This window comes from Hyaena hyaena, unplaced genomic scaffold (genome assembly GCF_003009895.1).
Source record: "Hyaena hyaena isolate Hyena2069 unplaced genomic scaffold, ASM300989v1 scaffold_10, whole genome shotgun sequence".
In the NCBI taxonomy this organism is placed as follows: Eukaryota; Metazoa; Chordata; class Mammalia; order Carnivora; family Hyaenidae; genus Hyaena; species Hyaena hyaena.
This window is the reverse complement of record NW_024080642.1, coordinates 3,763,058-3,779,877: the sequence shown is the minus strand read 5'-3', so window position 1 is coordinate 3,779,877 and position 16,820 is coordinate 3,763,058. Positions and strand designations below refer to the sequence as shown.

Genomic DNA, 16,820 nt, shown 5'->3' with positions numbered 1-16,820 from the left:
GCATCATAGAGAGCTGTGACCCAGTTGGCCAGGAGTTAAAGGTGCCTGTATCTCTGTCTTCAGGTAAAGAATATCGAGGAACACCGGCAGCGTAGCCTGGACTCTGTGCAGGAGCTGATGGAGAGCGGGCAGGCCGTGGGAGGCATGGTGACCACCACCACAGGTCAGCTCTCCCTTATTCCCCATCATGTGCTTAGGAGATGTGCATTTTCTTACAAACTCTTAAAATTAACACATGCTGGAATAGGACGATTTTGTGTTAGGTGGAGAGCAAATGTGTGGAGTTCCCTAGACCTCACATATAGCCAGTAGGCTCTCACAGTACTTCCATTGAGAATGTCTTTCTCTTATCTCTTTCCCACCTCTTCCCAGATTGGAACCAGCCAGCTGAGGCGCAACAAGCCCAGCAAGTCCAGCGGATCATTTCACGCTGTAGCTGCCGAATGTACTATATTAGTTACAGCCACGACATTGATCCTGAGCTGGCAACTCAGATTAAGCCACCTGAGGTTCATGAGAACCAGGAAAAGGAAGATCTCCTAAAGAAACAGGAAGGTATTCAGGGCTTGTGAGGCTTTTAGAAGGGGACTAGGGAACTTGTGGAAATAGTTATTTCCTTAGTGGTTTTGTAGTAGTGTTAGAAGTCCCACTGTGTCCTGGGCATTAACACTTTTCATTTTGCTCTACATTGTGTAAGTTCTGCTATAAGAGAATAAACTGTATTTTTGGGAAGGAACTAGGATGAATGGATATTGTTTAAAATAAGCAAACCTTTTTCTACCCATGAGCATCTCTCACTAATCCCTTTCTATGGGATTAACAAGAGTGCTTCCAAATATGGGTTAGAAGATTGGGTAGATATTTAGAGAGAAACTGGAGTTTCTTACCTAGCTGCTAATTACCTAGGGGCTGTGGATACCTTCACCCTTATTCATCATGAGCTGGAAATCTCCACCAACCCAGCTCAGTATGCCATGATCTTAGACATCGTCAACAACCTGCTGCTCCACGTAGAACCTAAGCGGAAGGTGAGCACGGGAGCTTGTGGAATGGCAGGTAACCTCACAGGAACCCACAGACCTTGTGCTTTCTTTGGGGTCCAGTAAGAAAAGCCATGCCTCAAACTGAAAAAGGACCTTGTGGTTGGTACATCCTGTGTTAGTCAATAGCAGCAGTTGAAATTGCGCTTATCTAGGAGAGGTCTGAGTGTTACTGAGACTGCAGAGCTGGTTTATGTGGTTGTTTTTCTTGGTCAGTTCTCTACTGAGTCACTTTAATACCTCTAAAAACAGTAACTAGTCCCCACTGTCACCTCTGCCTCTACTCTGTGGCCCTGGCTTATTATGAAATCTTTACGTCTTCTGCAGTGGCCTACCCTTTATGCTTGCTACTAATGGTAGCAGATACAGTTAAGCTTTCCAGAAGAGACCCGTTTCTTGTTCTGTTCTCTATTTCACTTTACTACATGACTTGTCTGTTACAAAACTTTCTTTGTTCATTTCCTTTTCCATTTCTTCAGGAGCACAGTGAGAAGAAGCAGCGTGTCAGGTTCCAGCTTGAGATCTCTAGCAATCCTGAGGAACAGCGGAGCAGCATATTACATCTGCAGGAGGCTGTGCGGCAGCATGTGGCCCAGATACGGCAGCTGGAGAAGCAGATGTATTCTATCATGAAGGTAGTCACAAGGGCAGTCTGAGGAGAGGGTGTTCTCCTAGGCCAAGGGAATCTCCTCTCAGTTTCTCCTGCCTTGGCTCCCAAGTCTTTGCAGGATGACAGCAAGAATGAGAACCTGCTTGACCTGAACCAGAAGCTTCAGTTGCAGCTAAACCAGGAGAAGGCCAACCTACAGTTGGAAAGTGAAGAGCTTAATATCCTCATCAGGTGCCGGAGCATTCTTTTCTGCCCTTGTCTAGTGCCCCAGCTGCAGTTGATTTCTCTTCCTTGCTTGGTGTTCTGATAGTCTTTAGATCTATCTTGCATTATCAAAGGCTGATGTAGATTTGGGCACTTCCTGAGTGAGCCTTGCTGGACTTGGCCAAGAGATTGAGAGAAGGAGATCCCCTCCTTTGGTTTCTCATTAGAGTACCTCCTGGGAAAGGAGAAAATCAGATAGTTGAGAAAGATCACTTTTGTGGATTTGGTGCTGTGCAGGTGAACTGAAAATAAAATGTCTTGAAGTTGATCATTAAGGAGCACAGTTGCAAATACAATTGTAGGGGTTTATTAGTAGGCAGAGATTACTTTATTTAGAAGCACTTAGGTGGGAGGGTGTCTGAGTGGCTTAGTTGGTTAAGTGTCCAACTCTTGACTTTGCCTCCGGTCATAATCTCACAGTTTGTGAGTCTGAGCCCCATGTCGGGCTCTGTGCTGACAGCAGGGAGCCTGCTTGGGATTCTCCCTCTCTCTCTCTCTCTCTCTCTTTCTCTCTCTTTCTCTCTCTCTCTCTCTCTCTCTCTCTCAAAACATATCTAAAAAAAAACTTGGAAAAAAGAAAAAGCAGTGCCTATGTGGCTCAGTCAGTAGAGCATATGACTCTTGATCTCAGGATCATGATTTCAAAACCCACTTTGGGTATGGAACTTTTTTTTTTTAACATGGTTAGCACATGACATAGTTTATGTATGTATTACTTATTGTCAAATTGTCTAACATACAGTGTGTAAAGTGTGCTCTTGGTTTTTGGGACAGATTCCTGGGGTTCATTGCTTACGTGCAATACCCAGTACTCATCCCAACAACTGCCCTCCTCAATGCCCATCACCCATTTTTCACTCTCCTCTATCCCCCCATACCCCCTCAATTTGTTCTCTGTATTTAAAAGTTTATTATAGGGGCGCCTGGGTGGCTTAGTTGGTTAAGTGTCTGACTTTCGCTTAGGTCATGATCTCGCGGTTCGTGGGTTCGAGCCCCGTGTCGGGCTCTGTGCTGACTGCCAGCTCAGAGCCTGGAGCCTATTTCAGAGTCTGTATCTCCTTCTCTCTCTCTGACCCTCCCCTGCTCACGCTGTCTCTCTCTCTCTCCTAGAAATAAATAAAAAATTTTTAAAAAAAAAATTTAAAAGTTTATTATAGGTTGCTTCCTTCCCCCTCTATTTGTAACTATTTTTCCCCCTTCCCTTCCCCCATGGTCTTCTGTTAAGTTTCTCAAGATGGGTGGGGAACTTAAAAAAAATAGGGGCACCTGGGTGGCTCAGTCGGTTAAGCATCCGACTTTGGCTCAGGTCGTGATCTCATGGTTTGTGGGTTCAAGCCCCGCGTCAGGCTCTTGTGCAGACAGCTAGCTCAGAGCCTGGAGCCTGCTTTGGATTCTGTGTCTCCCTTTCTCTCTGACCCTCGCCCCTGCTCGCTCTCGCTCTCTCTCTCTCTCTCTCAGAAATAAATTTAAAAAAAAATTTTTTTTAAAGTAAAAAAAAAAAAAAAAAAAGCTGTGGAACTCAAAGATGGGATTTAATCTCCCATGGCCCAGGGTGTGAGGAGCATGAATCCAGTGAAAAAAAATTTAGGGAATAGCCATTCCAAAATAGGTCCATCTCTGGGTTTACCTCCTGCATCATTCTAGAGCATTCTAACCTACTCCCAACCCAGATGCTATTACCCTTATTTGCTTTGGCCCTCCTGTCCATTTATAGGTGTTTTAAGGATTTCCAGTTGCAGCAGGCCAATAAAATGGAGTTGCGAAAGCAACAAGAAGATGTGAGTGTGGTCCGTCGCACTGAGTTCTACTTTGCTCAGGCACGATGGCGTCTGACAGAGGAAGATGGACAGCTAGGAATTGCGGAACTAGAGCTGCAGCGGTTCCTCTACAGCAAGGTATCGAGTAGATACAATCACGTAAAGAGAGCTGTATTGAGAGACACTGACCTATCTCAGGAGTCATAACTGAGAAACAAAGAGGCTAATTATTATATGATTACTAATGGCGGTCTTAATAATTATTAATGATGATAGGCACGTGAGCAGAGTTCCCCTTAAACACAACTATTTGTAATATTAAATAATACAGATATGGATGAGCTGGATCAAATGCTGTTTTCACTGAATAAGATTATCGCTAGAAAAATGGCCCAGAGGGAAGTAATCTTCCAAGTCCAGCTTGGAATAGAATTAATTCTATACTGACATTCAGCTTTCCTGCAATAAATAACCAATGGCATGGAGGCGAGGACATGATTCATTATTCTACACTTAATCTACACTCCTTCTTGTGACTTTGGAAAATGAATGAGGCCATTTTTGACTATCACAGTGACTGGAAGCATTACTGGCATTTAGTACTCTTGTTAGTGCCCATGAGAAAAACTGGATTAAAGGGTGAATTGACTGTATGAAAATGAAAGGGATACCAAGGGTTGGGATTAAATATATCAAGAACCTGAAAACAGGATACGTAGCAATCCTCTAGCAAGCTCCTGAGAAAGACTTATGATAGTATATGTGGTGCCGGTGGGGGTGGGGGGGACGGGAATCTGTCTTTATAGGTAAAGGGGGAAAATCTGTCTTTATAGGTGAATAAGTCTGATGACACAGCAGAACATCTTCTGGAGTTGGGCTGGTTCACTATGAACAACCTCCTCCCCAATGCTGTCTATAAGGCAAGTCTTACTTCCCATCCTGCCCCATTCTCATACTTCCTAAAACAGGGCATTTGTAATGGCCCTTCCCCATAAACCCACTATGGCAAATACTGTGGTGATCTGAGAGGTGGAAAGCTTGCCCAGCTTCGCAGGACTATTGCTTTTCCTCTTAGTCTGTAGGGATTTGTGGGTAAATTTATCACTCTTTATCTTACAGGTAGTCCTTCGGCCCCAGAGCTCCTGCCAGTCTGGGCGACAGCTAGCCCTCCGCCTCTTCAGCAAAGTCCGGCCCCCTGTCGGGGGTATTTCTGTTAAGGAACACTTTGAGGTTAGTAAACAGTCCTTTGGGGACCCAGGAACAAAGGGCACTCAAAAGCGATCTGTGTGTTATTATGCTACATTAGGGGTAGGTAAACTGAGGGATGATGTCTGAGCTTAATTGCTTCTTCAGCCTTTTTCCTCTTTAGGTAAATGTGGTGCCTCTCACCATCCAGCTGACACACCAGTTCTTCCATAGAATAATGGGCTTTTTCTTTCCTGGCCGAAGTGTGGAAGATGATGAGGTTGGTGATGAAGAAGATAAGTCCAAACTGGTGACTACTGGTGAGAACTTTTATGGTGGAGATCCAGAAGACCGGGGTAGCAGCCCCAGAGATAGCTGAAGCTTCAGAAAGAGGACAACAGCTGGTGTGCTTGCTTTTCCATAGGAATACCAGTGGTTAAGCCTCGGCAGCTGATTGCAGCAGATGACGCAGCACCACTGGGCCCCGGGAAGGGTGTTGCACAAGGCTTAAATCGGAGTTCTGGTGTCAGAAGATCATTTCGGAAAGTACCTGAGGTACCAGACATACCCCTGATGACAGAAAGATGGAAGAGTCTTAGAGTTCTGTTTGGGTCAGCTGAGGATTTCTTGTTTCCTGAGTCTTTCCTAGGGATGAAAGAAGATGAAGATGTTTGGGGTCCTCAGTTTCTTCTGATGGTTTCAAGGGCTCACATTCCTTTCCTGCCTTTCCTAGCACCCTGTGGATGATATTGACAAGATGAAAGAGCGAGCTGCCATGAACAACTCCTTCATCTACATAAAGATTCCACAGGTTCCTCTGTGCGTCAGCTACAAGGTCTGCTCCTCCCTAGTACTTTCTAGAATAGGGTGGGAAGGGAACCAGATAAGATCAGAGATTAAAATTAGGCATGACAGGGGCGCCTGGGTGGCTCAGTCGATTAAGCGTCCGACTTTGGCTGAGGCCATGATCTCACAGTTCATGGGTTCGAGCCCCGCGTCGGGCTCTGTGCTAACAGCTAGTTCAGAGCCTGGAGCCTGTCTTTGGATTCTGTGTCTCCCTTTCTCTCTGACCCTCCCCTGCTCATGCTGTCTCTCTCTCTCTCTCTCAAAAATAAATAAAACATTAAAAAAATTTTTTAAAAATTAGGCATGACAATCTAGATTGTGAAGCTGGTCTTCAGGTAATTGCTGTTCCCTCTGCTGCCTTCAGGAGTCAGTACCATTACAGGATTAGGTAAAGAGAAATCAGTATCTTTAGATTGCTGCTGCAGGAAAGTCCTAGACTTGGACTCAAGCATTAGATTGGACTGGGTGCTCATTTCGGCAGCACATGTGCTAAAAAAACAATTAGGTTTGGACGAAAAATGGCAGCTGATCTTTTTGCTCTTCTTTTCTCTCCCCTCTCCCTCCTTCTCTTGCAGGGTGAGAAGAATAGTGTGGATTGGGGTGATCTTAACCTTGTGCTGCCCTGTCTGGAGTACCACAACAACACATGGACATGGCTGGACTTTGCCATGGCTGTCAAGAGGGACAGCCGCAAAGCCCTGGTTGCCCAGGTATCCCGCCAGAGTTCATGGCTGTTTGGTTAGCAGGGGCTCACAAACAGATCCTGTGCTCGGGAGCATTTCAGTGTAGGACATGTGTAGGACAGGTAGCCTTGGCAATGGGCAGGTGAATGAAATGAGTAACTTTTATCCCTGCCCTCTCCATGACTTTGGTCAGATGTTTAAATGTTTGTCATGTATGTCATGTATGTCAAGTCTGTTGAGTTTTAGGGAACTGAGGGCTGATGCATTTCAGGTTTAGAATAGGTTCTAATTCAGACTGTAAGCTTCTTGAAAGCAGAGATCATTTAATAATGTGAATTGCCCCATTGTGCCTTCACGTAAGCTTAATAAATTCGTTTTGACTTGGTTCACAGTGATTTATTCTGTCTGTTCCACTAATATTTACCTTCCCTTTTACCCCTCTCTAACCTATCAGGTAATCAAAGAGAAGCTAAGGCTGAAGCCTGCAACAGGGTCTGAGGTCCGGGGAAAGCTAGAAACTAAATCAGACCTCAACATGCAACAGCAGGAAGAGGAGGAGAAGGCCCGGCTCCTCATCGGCTTGAGTGTGGGCAACAAGAACCCTGGCAAGAAGTCCATCTTTGGCAGGCGCAAGTGACCCAGCACCCAGGAGTGGCCGCAGTGCAGGATCTGACTCTGGCTCAGGCCCCAGGGACTTGTGGGGTGCGAGGCGCTGCCCCTCCTCCATCAGGATTTGCGGTGGTCAGGAGCTCACAGGGTACTGTGGAGGGAGGCACTGCTCTTTTGGCAGCTGGCCTGTTCCCTGCAGAACACGGTGGATAATACTGCTGAGTTCTACCTCACACTGATGAGCAGGCCCAGGGCCAGAGAGGCATCAAGAGAGCAAGACCCAGGGATTGGGCCCAGGATCAGGATCTGGTTCCCTTGGGGCCAACTGAAAGGGTGGGAGGGACAGTTCTGATCAAGTGTGATAAATTTTTATAGACCTATATATAAATTCATACATATATATTTCTAAGTGTAACTGCTCTCCCTCTGTGCTAGAAAGTTGAGGGGGGAGCCGATCTCCTGTTCCTCATTCCATTGCCTTGTACAAGAGGTGTTAGGGCTCTGGGGCGAAGTCAGCCCCTCCTCAATCTGTGCCAAGTTCAGTAGGGAAAATGGCAATAGGAGTCAGGGCTGGTCATGGATCCCCCTGGGGTATGCCCTGGAGAATGGAAAGAAAATGACTTAAAGAGAAAAAATATATTTTAATTTTTTTTTTTTTTTTTGGTGTGTTAAGTGCATGAGTTCAACCTGTGTCCTTCTCTCCCCATCAACCCAAGACATATCCACTAGCTGCCCCTCTAATGAGGATGGCCTTGTCCCTCCTCCATGAAGCCATATCACAGATACTTCCCAGCTCTGGTGTGACACTGGCCCCATGCTGATAAGTCTCTGCACATTTTAGTTCTGGCGATGAGCTTATTCGTAACTGGGGTGGGGGATAGGATTTGAGGCTGAGTGGGGTTTGGCTGCAATAGCAGGGAAGAGGCGGGGCTCATGAGTAATGCAGCTTCATGGGGAGGAATCACTTATGTAACTGGGACAGCAGATTTAGCAGGTGGAGAGAGGAGGCAGAGGCTCTGGATGGGAACAGTGAGCTGTCGGCAGGGGTACCATGCCCGGGTGCTTGCTTCTCATAAGGTAGGCTGTGGGGCTCTGGCAGCCTGTTTAGGGGAGGTGAAGGAGACATGGGCTTGAGGCCTGGGAACTGAGCGGTGAGGAGAATGTTAGTGATGCCCACTGTGGAGGTGAATTGAGAGGCTATACTATGAAAATATCCCAGCCCCATACTGAGAGGTACAGGCTGAATTTGTGGTGCTTCTTGGGGAAAATGTCTACATACTGCTTTCCTAGAGGATTTGAATCATGTCCAGGAAATCTAGGCCTTGGCCCAAAGCAAGGGTGGTGGCAATTTTGACTGGTGCTCAAAAACATCTCTCTACAGTTAAGATTTGAGGGTGTCCCTTCTACGGTGGGTAGAATTTGTAATGCCTCAAGGGCAGAGGTTTAGAGTGGCTCCCTTGGTTCTCAGCAGGGTGGCAACATCCAGGGTCCCTGGGTCCGAGGCTGGAAGAGCCTCTGGTCAGGTGTGGGGACTGCCAGGTCAGGTCTGGAAGAGCTGTGGGGACTACGGGGGCATCAGTGCCTACACCAGGAGCCCCTGGAGCCGGCCCCGTTGCTAATAGAGAAGCCTCTGTCTGAGTGGCCACTGCCTCAGTTCATCAACCTTTTTCTGCCGGAGTTTCCCATTAGGCCCCTTAGGGGGCATCACCAGCTGAAGGTAGGTCAGTCCCTGGAAGGGGTCTCAGTCTCGGGGGAGACATCTAGAAATGGCCAGAGTTTCAATCGCCCTATTCTTCATTTCTCTGTACAGATTTTAGGACCTGTGGCTAAAGGCTCCTTTGGAATGGTCCTCAAGGTGCTAGATTGTGACCAGAAAACAGTATGTGCGGTAAAGGTAGGGACCTAGGTGTTCTTCCTAATCATTCTCTAGTCCCTGCTTCCAATTTTGATTTCAGAGAGGTTGGGAGACCTAAACAACCTGTAGGAGTCATCACTCCTCTCCTTTTATAGGTGGTGTCCAAGGTAAAGGTCCTACAGAGGAGCATCCTGAGGCAGTGCAAACAGGAGGTTAGCATCCAGGTATGCACAGAGCCCTGGACTGGAGCCTCGGAAGAACTGACCCACGGGTGGAGAAAGCACTTTCCTGTGCAACCGCCCTGCTCTTCCTTCTTCTGCCCCCTCCCTCTGCTTCCGCCAAAGCAGATCCTGGGAAAGGTAGTTATCAGCAGGTAATTCTAGGTCCTTCCAGGGAAACCTCTCTAGTATGTCCTAGTGTGTTCGTAGTATCATGCTGGTTTGGGGATTACCAGGTAGGCAGTCCCTACTATTTTGTTCACCTGAACTGAGAGGTAGGGCAGCAGCTCCCTTTTTGCACAACTAGGTTAAATTCTGACTTCTTGGCTACCTTGACCCTCAGTGCCCTTTTTCCTCCCTAACTTCCTGTTTTTTTCATCCCTAGCGACAGATCAACCATCCTTTTGTACACGGTTTGGGGGACACTTGGCAGGGAAAACGGCACCTCTTCATTAGTGAGTGACTGGCCTCTCTCATTTCCAAGAGGCATCCTATCGTACTCCCCACCTGAGATTACCCATCCCTCTGGCTTGTTCTCCCTTTGCCGTTTCCCTTCTCTGAGCACTTCTGTCTCCCAAAGGGAGAGGGAACAACATGGGGCATCAGTTTGGGCAAGAGGCCTAAGATGCCTTTGAGCCCAGGCACATTACCCCCCAGTATTGCCTAGACTTCTGGTGCTTTGCAGTGTGCAGCTACTGCAGGACAGATCTGTACTCCCTGTGGTCCTCTGTCGGCTGCTTGACTGAGGCCTCCCTCCGCCTCTTTGCTGCTGAACTGATTCTGGTGCTGTGTAAGTGAAACCGAAATGGTAATGGAATTGAGGGAAGAATTCAGGGGGAGGGGCAGAGAGAAGAGAAGTGGTGTTAACTCTGGAGGTCAAAGAACAGGGATAGGGATGGGATGGGAAGTACCAGGGAAACTGGAAAGACAGGAGAGCTTTAGCGGACGCCATTACTTGCTGTCATCCACAGGCTATCTCCATGATCTGGGCATCATCCACCGAGATGTGAAGGTAGAGTTAAGTGCTTTTTCTCTTTGTCTGAGGTGGGGCATCAGTAAGAAGTGCCAACAGATCCAAAAAGGAGAGGGGAGCTGAGGATAGCTGACCTTGGGGTTCTCATGGGTGCTAAGGATTTGGGCACTCAGATCCCTCAAAGTATAGACTTGAATGCTGAATAGGGCATCTTCCTCAGCTGACAGGTATACATGATAAAAGAAGGTCGAAAGGAAGATGAATAATAACTTCTCACTTGTGATTTTTCAGATGGAGAATATCCTTCTGGATGAACGAGGTAAGTCCTTTTCTTTTCCTGGTCCCAGAATGAGAGGGACCCTCAGTTTGGGAATGTCATGGCTAATGAGGGGTGGAACACAGTGGTGCCATTGCCTTATCTTTCACAGGCCATCTGAAACTGACAGACTTTGGTCTGTCCCGCCACCTGCCCCAGGGAGCCCGAGCCTATACTATCTGCGGCACTCTTCAGTACATGGGTGAGACAGGGGCTGAAACCGGGGGGTGAGCATTGACAGAAGGATAGCCAATTGATGTCAGTGACAACTGTCTTTCAAATCTAGCTCCAGAGGTCTTGAGTGGAGGGCCTTACAACCATGCTGCTGATTGGTGGTCCCTGGGTGTCTTGCTTTTCTGTCTGGCAACTGGGAAGGTGAGAAAATGGTAGGGATGCTGTGCAAAGAGAGGAGCTCTGCCCTGTAGTGGGAAGAAGAGCTTAGGGAATCGTGCCTTATTCCTACTAAACAGTGACACCTCCGGTCCCCCTCCCCATCCCCCACCTCTTAACTCAGTTCCCAGTGGCTGCAGAGAAAGATCATGTGGCCATGTTGGCAAGTGTGACCCACTATGATTCTGAGATCCCAGCTTCTCTTAATCAGGGGCTCTCACTCCTGCTCCATGAGGTAAGGGTGAACACTCCTTCTTGACTACCAAACCATTCAATTCTCTCCTTTCCCTATTACTGAAATGAGATTTCCCCATTCCTCCAATAATTTGGTGAGTGTGTGTGTGCACGTGCACACGCATGTGCTCTAACTTGATCAAGTACCACCTCCCCACCTGCCCTCTAACTGGCATTTGAAATTTCAGTTCTGAGTTCCTCATCCTTCACATCTCCTCCCCACCCATAACCGGTCACTGCTGAGAGGGCCAGTGCTGCTCTCTTACTAGGACAGTGCCTCTATTCCCACCTTTGCCTGCCCAAATTAGCCCATTTCTCCCTCTTTCAGATCCTCTTCAGGATTCTTCTTTGCCCTCCACAGCTCCATGAACTTCTCCTTTTCCAGCTTTTCTGTTTAGCCCTTCTCCTATCTCATCTACCCTTCATGCTCTATTCGCCTTCAGCTCTTATGCCAGAATCCCCTCCACCGTCTACGTTATTTGCATCACTTCCAGGTCCACCCTTTCTTTCGGGGTGTGGCCTTTGACCCAGAGCTCCTACAGAAGCAGCCAGTGACCTTTGTTACGGAGACACAAGCTACCCAGCCCAGTCCATCGGAGTCCATGCTTTTCAAGAACTTTGACTGTAACCTGGAGTCCTACCTGGTCCGTCCCAGCCTTGCTCGAGCCCCTCTACTGTAGCTTGGGGCCTATATGGGAACCTAAGGATCTCCTCCACTGCCAACTCAGTATGACCCCTTTGATGATCTAGTTTGTTTTTACTCTGTAGCCTCTTAGCATTCTATTCTATTACTTGTTGGACCAGAGTTCAAATCTTGGGCGTTCTGCTATTGGTAGCCACACTTGGCCCTACTCCTCCCTACCCCCTAATAAACTCACCTCTCAATTCAACATCTCAGATCAGAGTGTTGACCTTTTCCTTTGCTTCATTTCTCCGATGCTCATACCCAGAGGCTTATTCTGCTTTTCCCTTTCCTTGTTTCTCTGCCATATTTCCTTTCTTGAGCAATAACACTAAATGGAGTCTCAAGGTGCTATTCATGTCAGAACTATGAATGTTTTCAAAAGTCTCAAAGGCTGGCATCACAACCCCTAAATATGCAGCTAAAACATATGATCTGGGGACTCAAAGCCAGTGTGTGATAAATCTAATATTTAAAAATTTCAAAAGTGAATCTAATAGCCTAATGTGAGGAATAGGAACTGAAACATGGGTGGGTTAAATGTCTTTTCTAGGGCTAATTGGAATGGCTCGAATTTTTTTTCCAAAACAAAGTCTCTTTGTAAGACACAAGGATTATTAAACTGATTATTTCCCTACATGGCCTGGGATTCAGTTTCTGGCGAGCAAACAAAGGGATTAAGAGGCATGACACCAACCTTAAGATCTAAGGTTAGAGCTGCATTTCAAGAACCTTTCCTTTTTTTTTTTTTTTAAATTTTTAATGTTTATTTTTGAGACAGAGACAGAGCACAAGCAGGTGAGGGGCAGAGAGGGAGACACAGAATCCGAAGCAGGCTCTAGGCTCTGAACGGGCTCAAACTCATGAATGTGAGATCATGACCCAAGCTGAAGTTGGATGCCCAACTGCTGATCCACCCAGGCCCCCCTCCTTTTTATTTTTTTAAAAATGTTTATTTTTGAGAGAGAAAGAGCATGTGGGGAAGGGGCAGAGAGAGAAAGAAGAGAGAATCCCAAGCAGGCTCCACGCTGTCCCCACAGAGCCTGATGCAGGGCTCAAACTCAAACCATGAGATCATGACCTGTGCTGAAATTAAGAGTCTGATGTTAAACAGATTAAGCCACCCAGGTGCCCCGAATCTTTTCCTTTAATAAGGAAAATCATTTGGACCTTAAGTTTGTATATATTTCTGGCATTTATAAGTTCTTTTCATTTTTCTAAACTTCTCAAAACCTTCATTTAAAACAGTTTTTTAAAAAACTTGGTTTATTGAAGTACTCTCTACACCCACTGTGGGGCTGGAACTCAACCCCAAGGTCAAGAGTCACATGCCTTTCGCACCAAAGCCAGCCAGGCACCCCTCAAAACCTTCATTTTATCATTCTTCAGTTATATTTGTTCTCTCTTTACAGACTAGAGAGAGTCTGGAAAGTACTCTGTGTGTTTGTGTTTATTAATTCTGTCTCTGGATTAAGCCAGATTTCCCCTGTATAGCTGGCATTTATTGGCCTCTACAGAATTGCTTTTTCTGGATTGTGCTTTGGCAATCCGTAGCAAAATCCCCGTGAAATTTAATAGCTGTGGCTGTTGTAACGAGTGTTTATCACTACAATTCATAATGTTCTGTTTAAGGATGCATGGGAGAAATTTCCTCTGAATCCACTTGTGCTTTTCCTGAATTGCTGTTTGATTTTTACCTTAAAGATGCTAAATATTCCACTGACTGTATTTTTTCCTTCATATCCGTGCTAGGCCACTTAGAGCCTAATCTGTGGTCCATTTCCAGCAAGTGTTTAGGACTTTGTATTGTATTATTTCGTATGCTAGCCACATTCTTGGTTCCATCTTCCTTTTTTATCTTTATTCTCCTTATTTTCATTTTTCTGTTTAATCTTTTTTTACTTTATTATCTGCATCTTTGTAAGCCTTTTTGGAATGAAGTTGGGATATAAATGAATAAATAAATGTAACAGTAGTCCTTTTGATTATCCAGTTTGTTTCTTTTTAGACTTTTTTTAAGCTTAACTACATTTTTTTTAAGTTGTAGTGACTAGAACTGCACATTGGATAAAAACCCTGAATACTTGTAATAGAGATTAATGGTTTCTAAAGCAGTTAAGAGCATTAGACTAGTGTCTGGATCCACCAATAGCTATCTTGGAGTCTTTACACACAAGGTATTTTAACTTCTCTGGATTGTAGTTTCCTATATATAAAATGAAGGGGTTATAATCACTGATTTTTTTTTTAATATTTTTATTTATTTCTAGGAGAGAGAGACAGTTGAGCAGGGGAGGGTCAGAGAGAGATGGAGATACAGGCTCTGAAATAAGCTCCAGGCTCTGAGCTGGCAGTCAGCACAGAGCCCGACGCGGGGCTCGAACCCACGAACCGCGAGATCATGACCTAAGCGAGTCAGACGCTTAACCGACTAAGCCACCCAGGCGCCCCTATAATCACTGATTCTTAATCGGGCAGAATGGGCTTCAGAGTTCTGTGATGCTTTACCAAAGAGCGGATGCAGATGATTTTATGATACTGTGTGTCCTGGTCCAATGTTAATGTTCAGGTCACTCAACATTATATAGCTTGATCACAGCAGCATGTTGGGTTAAGGTCTTTAGGACATGGTCAGTATGTCACTAGGGTCCCTTTCTTAGGTCATATCAGATAGCTCTAAGTCCATATTCATGAAAGCGTAGTTTGAATTATTTCTTATTAAATGTCATTTTTAAACATATTCTCTCCAATCAGCAGGGCACTATAGCAGTGATTCTCAGGGTAGAGTGGAGAGGGTGATAGAAAAATTGAAGTTTCAGAAGCTATAATTTGAAAAAGCACTGTCCTCACCCATAGTTTTGATATGCTCATCCCTGGAAGGCATTCTTTCCCCCCACCCCCCACCCCCACTTAGAATCACTGGCCTATGAATACCTTTTACTTACCCGTCACTTAAAGATATTTTTTAAGTTTAGTTTGAAAGTGAGTACACGCCTGCACATCTGTGAGCGGAGGGAAGGGCAGAGAGAGAGGGAGAGAGAATCCCATCATAAACCATGAGATCATGACCTGGGCCAAAATAAGAAGTAGGATGCTTAACCAACTGAGCTACCCAGGCGCCCCTAAAAAACATCTTTATATACAACCTGAAATCATCTTTTAAGTTAACCCTATGCTTTGATTTTTCATTACCTAGAAGAAATCAGATACACCTATCAATATGGATAGTTTACGCTGTACTCCCCTCTATCTTTTCTAATATCTTTCTAATATAAGATTAGTCTTAACACCAATCTGTATACTCTCCTTCTAGAAATGTATCTTTGCAGTTCTACTCATTGTTTCTTACCTAAGTTTCTTTTCCATGTATTGATCTGTTTACTAGTTCATTGATTTCACAAACTGGTAATAAAAATTCCTTAGTTAACTTCTTTAAATAAATTCAATATAAAAATCTTGTCAAAGTTTTTTAAAAATAAAATCTTATTCAATGCATTATTAATCCCTGTTCAATCACAGGCTGAATTTTGTCTCCACCATATCCCCCCTTCTTGCATTAATACATTGAAGTCCTAACCCTCAGTACTTCAGAATGTGACTATATATATGAAAATAGTCTTTAAAGATGTAATTAAGTTAAAATGAGGTCATATATGGGTTGGCCCTAATCCAATGATTGATGTCCTTATAAAAAAGAAATTGGCGGGGAGGTGCCTGGGTGGCTGTTGGTTAAGCTTCCAACTCTTGGTTTCGGCTCACGTCATGATCTCATGGTTCGTGAGTTCAAGCCCCATGTTGGGCTCTATGCTGACAGCGTGGAGCCTGCTTGGGATTCTCTCTCTACCTCTCTCTCTGCCCCTCCCTTGCCCGCATGTTCTCTCTGAAAATAAACTTTAAAAAAAAGAAGAGAAAATTGGGACACAGACACACAGAGGGAAGACCATGTGAAGATACAGGCAGAAGACAGCTATCTATAAGCCAACGGAAGAGGCCACAGAAGAAACCAACTCTACTTGGTCTCCCTTGATCTTGGACTTCTAGCCTCCAGAACTGTGAGAAAATAAATTTCCGTTGTTTGAGCCACCCAGTCTGTGGTACTTTGTTATAGCAACCCTACCAAACTAATACAACCAGTATGATGAGTTCTTTTTTTTTTTTTTAATTTATTTCTGAGAGAGAGATGGAGGCAGCATGAGCAGGGGAGGGTCAGAGAGAGAGGGAGGTACAGAATCCGAAGCAGGCTACAGGCTGTGAGCTAGCTGTCAGCACAGAGCCCGATGCGGGGCTCGAACCCACAAACCGTGAGATCATGACCTGAGCCGAAGTCGGATGCTTAACCGACTGAGCCACCCAGGCGCCCCTGATGAGTTCTAATATATTAATCAGCAATGATTATTTACAAAAAATCATGCTACCTTCTTCCTTATAGTTTGGTTTTGCTTATATTCTGAGGAACATATTATTTCAGATTTCACTGGCCTATCCATGAGTTTTGCTGGTTTATGGAGCCTCACTGATTAGCAGCTGTTACACTGCCTTCTTTGTTCAGTACTCTCCTCATACATATCATACACATACCCCACCATATATACATACACCATTCACTGAAGCAGGGCTACTAATTCCACAGTTTCATCCTTGAGTTCACTTAGAACTGCATGGTACATACTTCTCAGAGTTGCTGATTTGGCTTATGTAATTACATTTTTACAAAATAAATAATCTCTAATCCTAAAATTAAAAGCTGTAAGTATTGGGGCACCTGGCTGGATCAGTTGGTAGAGAATGCAGCTCTTGATATTGGGGTTGTGAGTTCAAGCCCCACAATGGGCACAGAGATTACCTAAAAAAGAAACAAAAACCCAAGTGTTTTTAAATATCTGAATCCCTACTTCATATCATATACAAAACTTAATTCCAGATACATTAGGGATTTAAATGTGATCATCAAAACATAAAAATTTTAGAAGAACGTGTGGGAGACTAGATTGACCATCAAAGGATGGAGGAGATGCCTAAATCAAGACAGAAATGAAAGCACTTATAAAAACATATTTATGTAAAGATTTGATAAATGAATGACTCAATCATGACAGTCTTAAAGGAAAGATAAACAACTTGACCACATAAAAGTCTTCTATGTATGACCAAAGATACC

At 45.0% G+C, this 16,820-nt stretch overlaps 2 protein-coding genes across 4 annotated transcripts in view; both read left to right on the top strand.

The window, feature by feature from the left end:
• Window positions 1-7,403, top strand: part of KIAA0100 (KIAA0100 ortholog) — a 29,223-nt gene extending 21,820 nt beyond the window's left edge. The window contains exons 27-39 of one of the 2 annotated variants that reach the window (XM_039252406.1): window positions 64-163; window positions 373-555; window positions 907-1,028; window positions 1,520-1,675; window positions 1,760-1,881; window positions 3,629-3,809; window positions 4,505-4,591; window positions 4,791-4,901; window positions 5,041-5,176; window positions 5,281-5,411; window positions 5,590-5,691; window positions 6,278-6,412; window positions 6,840-7,403. In XM_039252406.1, the coding sequence (XP_039108337.1) occupies window positions 64-163; window positions 373-555; window positions 907-1,028; window positions 1,520-1,675; window positions 1,760-1,881; window positions 3,629-3,809; window positions 4,505-4,591; window positions 4,791-4,901; window positions 5,041-5,176; window positions 5,281-5,411; window positions 5,590-5,691; window positions 6,278-6,412; window positions 6,840-7,022 (1,749 nt within the window). In that variant the 3' untranslated portion in view covers window positions 7,023-7,403. Of the gene's footprint in view, window positions 1-63; window positions 164-372; window positions 556-906; window positions 1,029-1,519; window positions 1,676-1,759; window positions 1,882-3,628; window positions 3,810-4,504; window positions 4,592-4,790; window positions 4,902-5,024; window positions 5,177-5,280; window positions 5,412-5,589; window positions 5,692-6,277; window positions 6,413-6,839 lie in introns of those variants that run through there. The other variant, XM_039252413.1, reaches the window with a different exon arrangement.
• A 532-nt stretch (window positions 7,404-7,935) lies between these two features.
• Window positions 7,936-12,139, top strand: RSKR (ribosomal protein S6 kinase related). Of its 2 annotated transcripts, none has more exons than XM_039252465.1 (12): window positions 7,936-8,071; window positions 8,466-8,711; window positions 8,805-8,888; window positions 9,005-9,073; window positions 9,453-9,522; window positions 9,753-9,857; window positions 10,039-10,079; window positions 10,332-10,359; window positions 10,469-10,558; window positions 10,643-10,731; window positions 10,871-10,981; window positions 11,424-12,139. In XM_039252465.1, the coding sequence occupies exons 1-12, from the start codon at window positions 8,015-8,017 to the stop codon at window positions 11,658-11,660; spliced, it is 1,227 nt and encodes a 408-aa protein (XP_039108396.1). In that variant the 5' UTR covers window positions 7,936-8,014; the 3' UTR covers window positions 11,661-12,139. The 2 variants fall into 2 exon arrangements, with proteins under 2 accessions (XP_039108396.1, XP_039108390.1); XM_039252459.1 differs by having other exon boundaries at window positions 8,463-8,711.
• The last annotated feature ends 4,681 nt before the right edge of the window (window positions 12,140-16,820 follow it).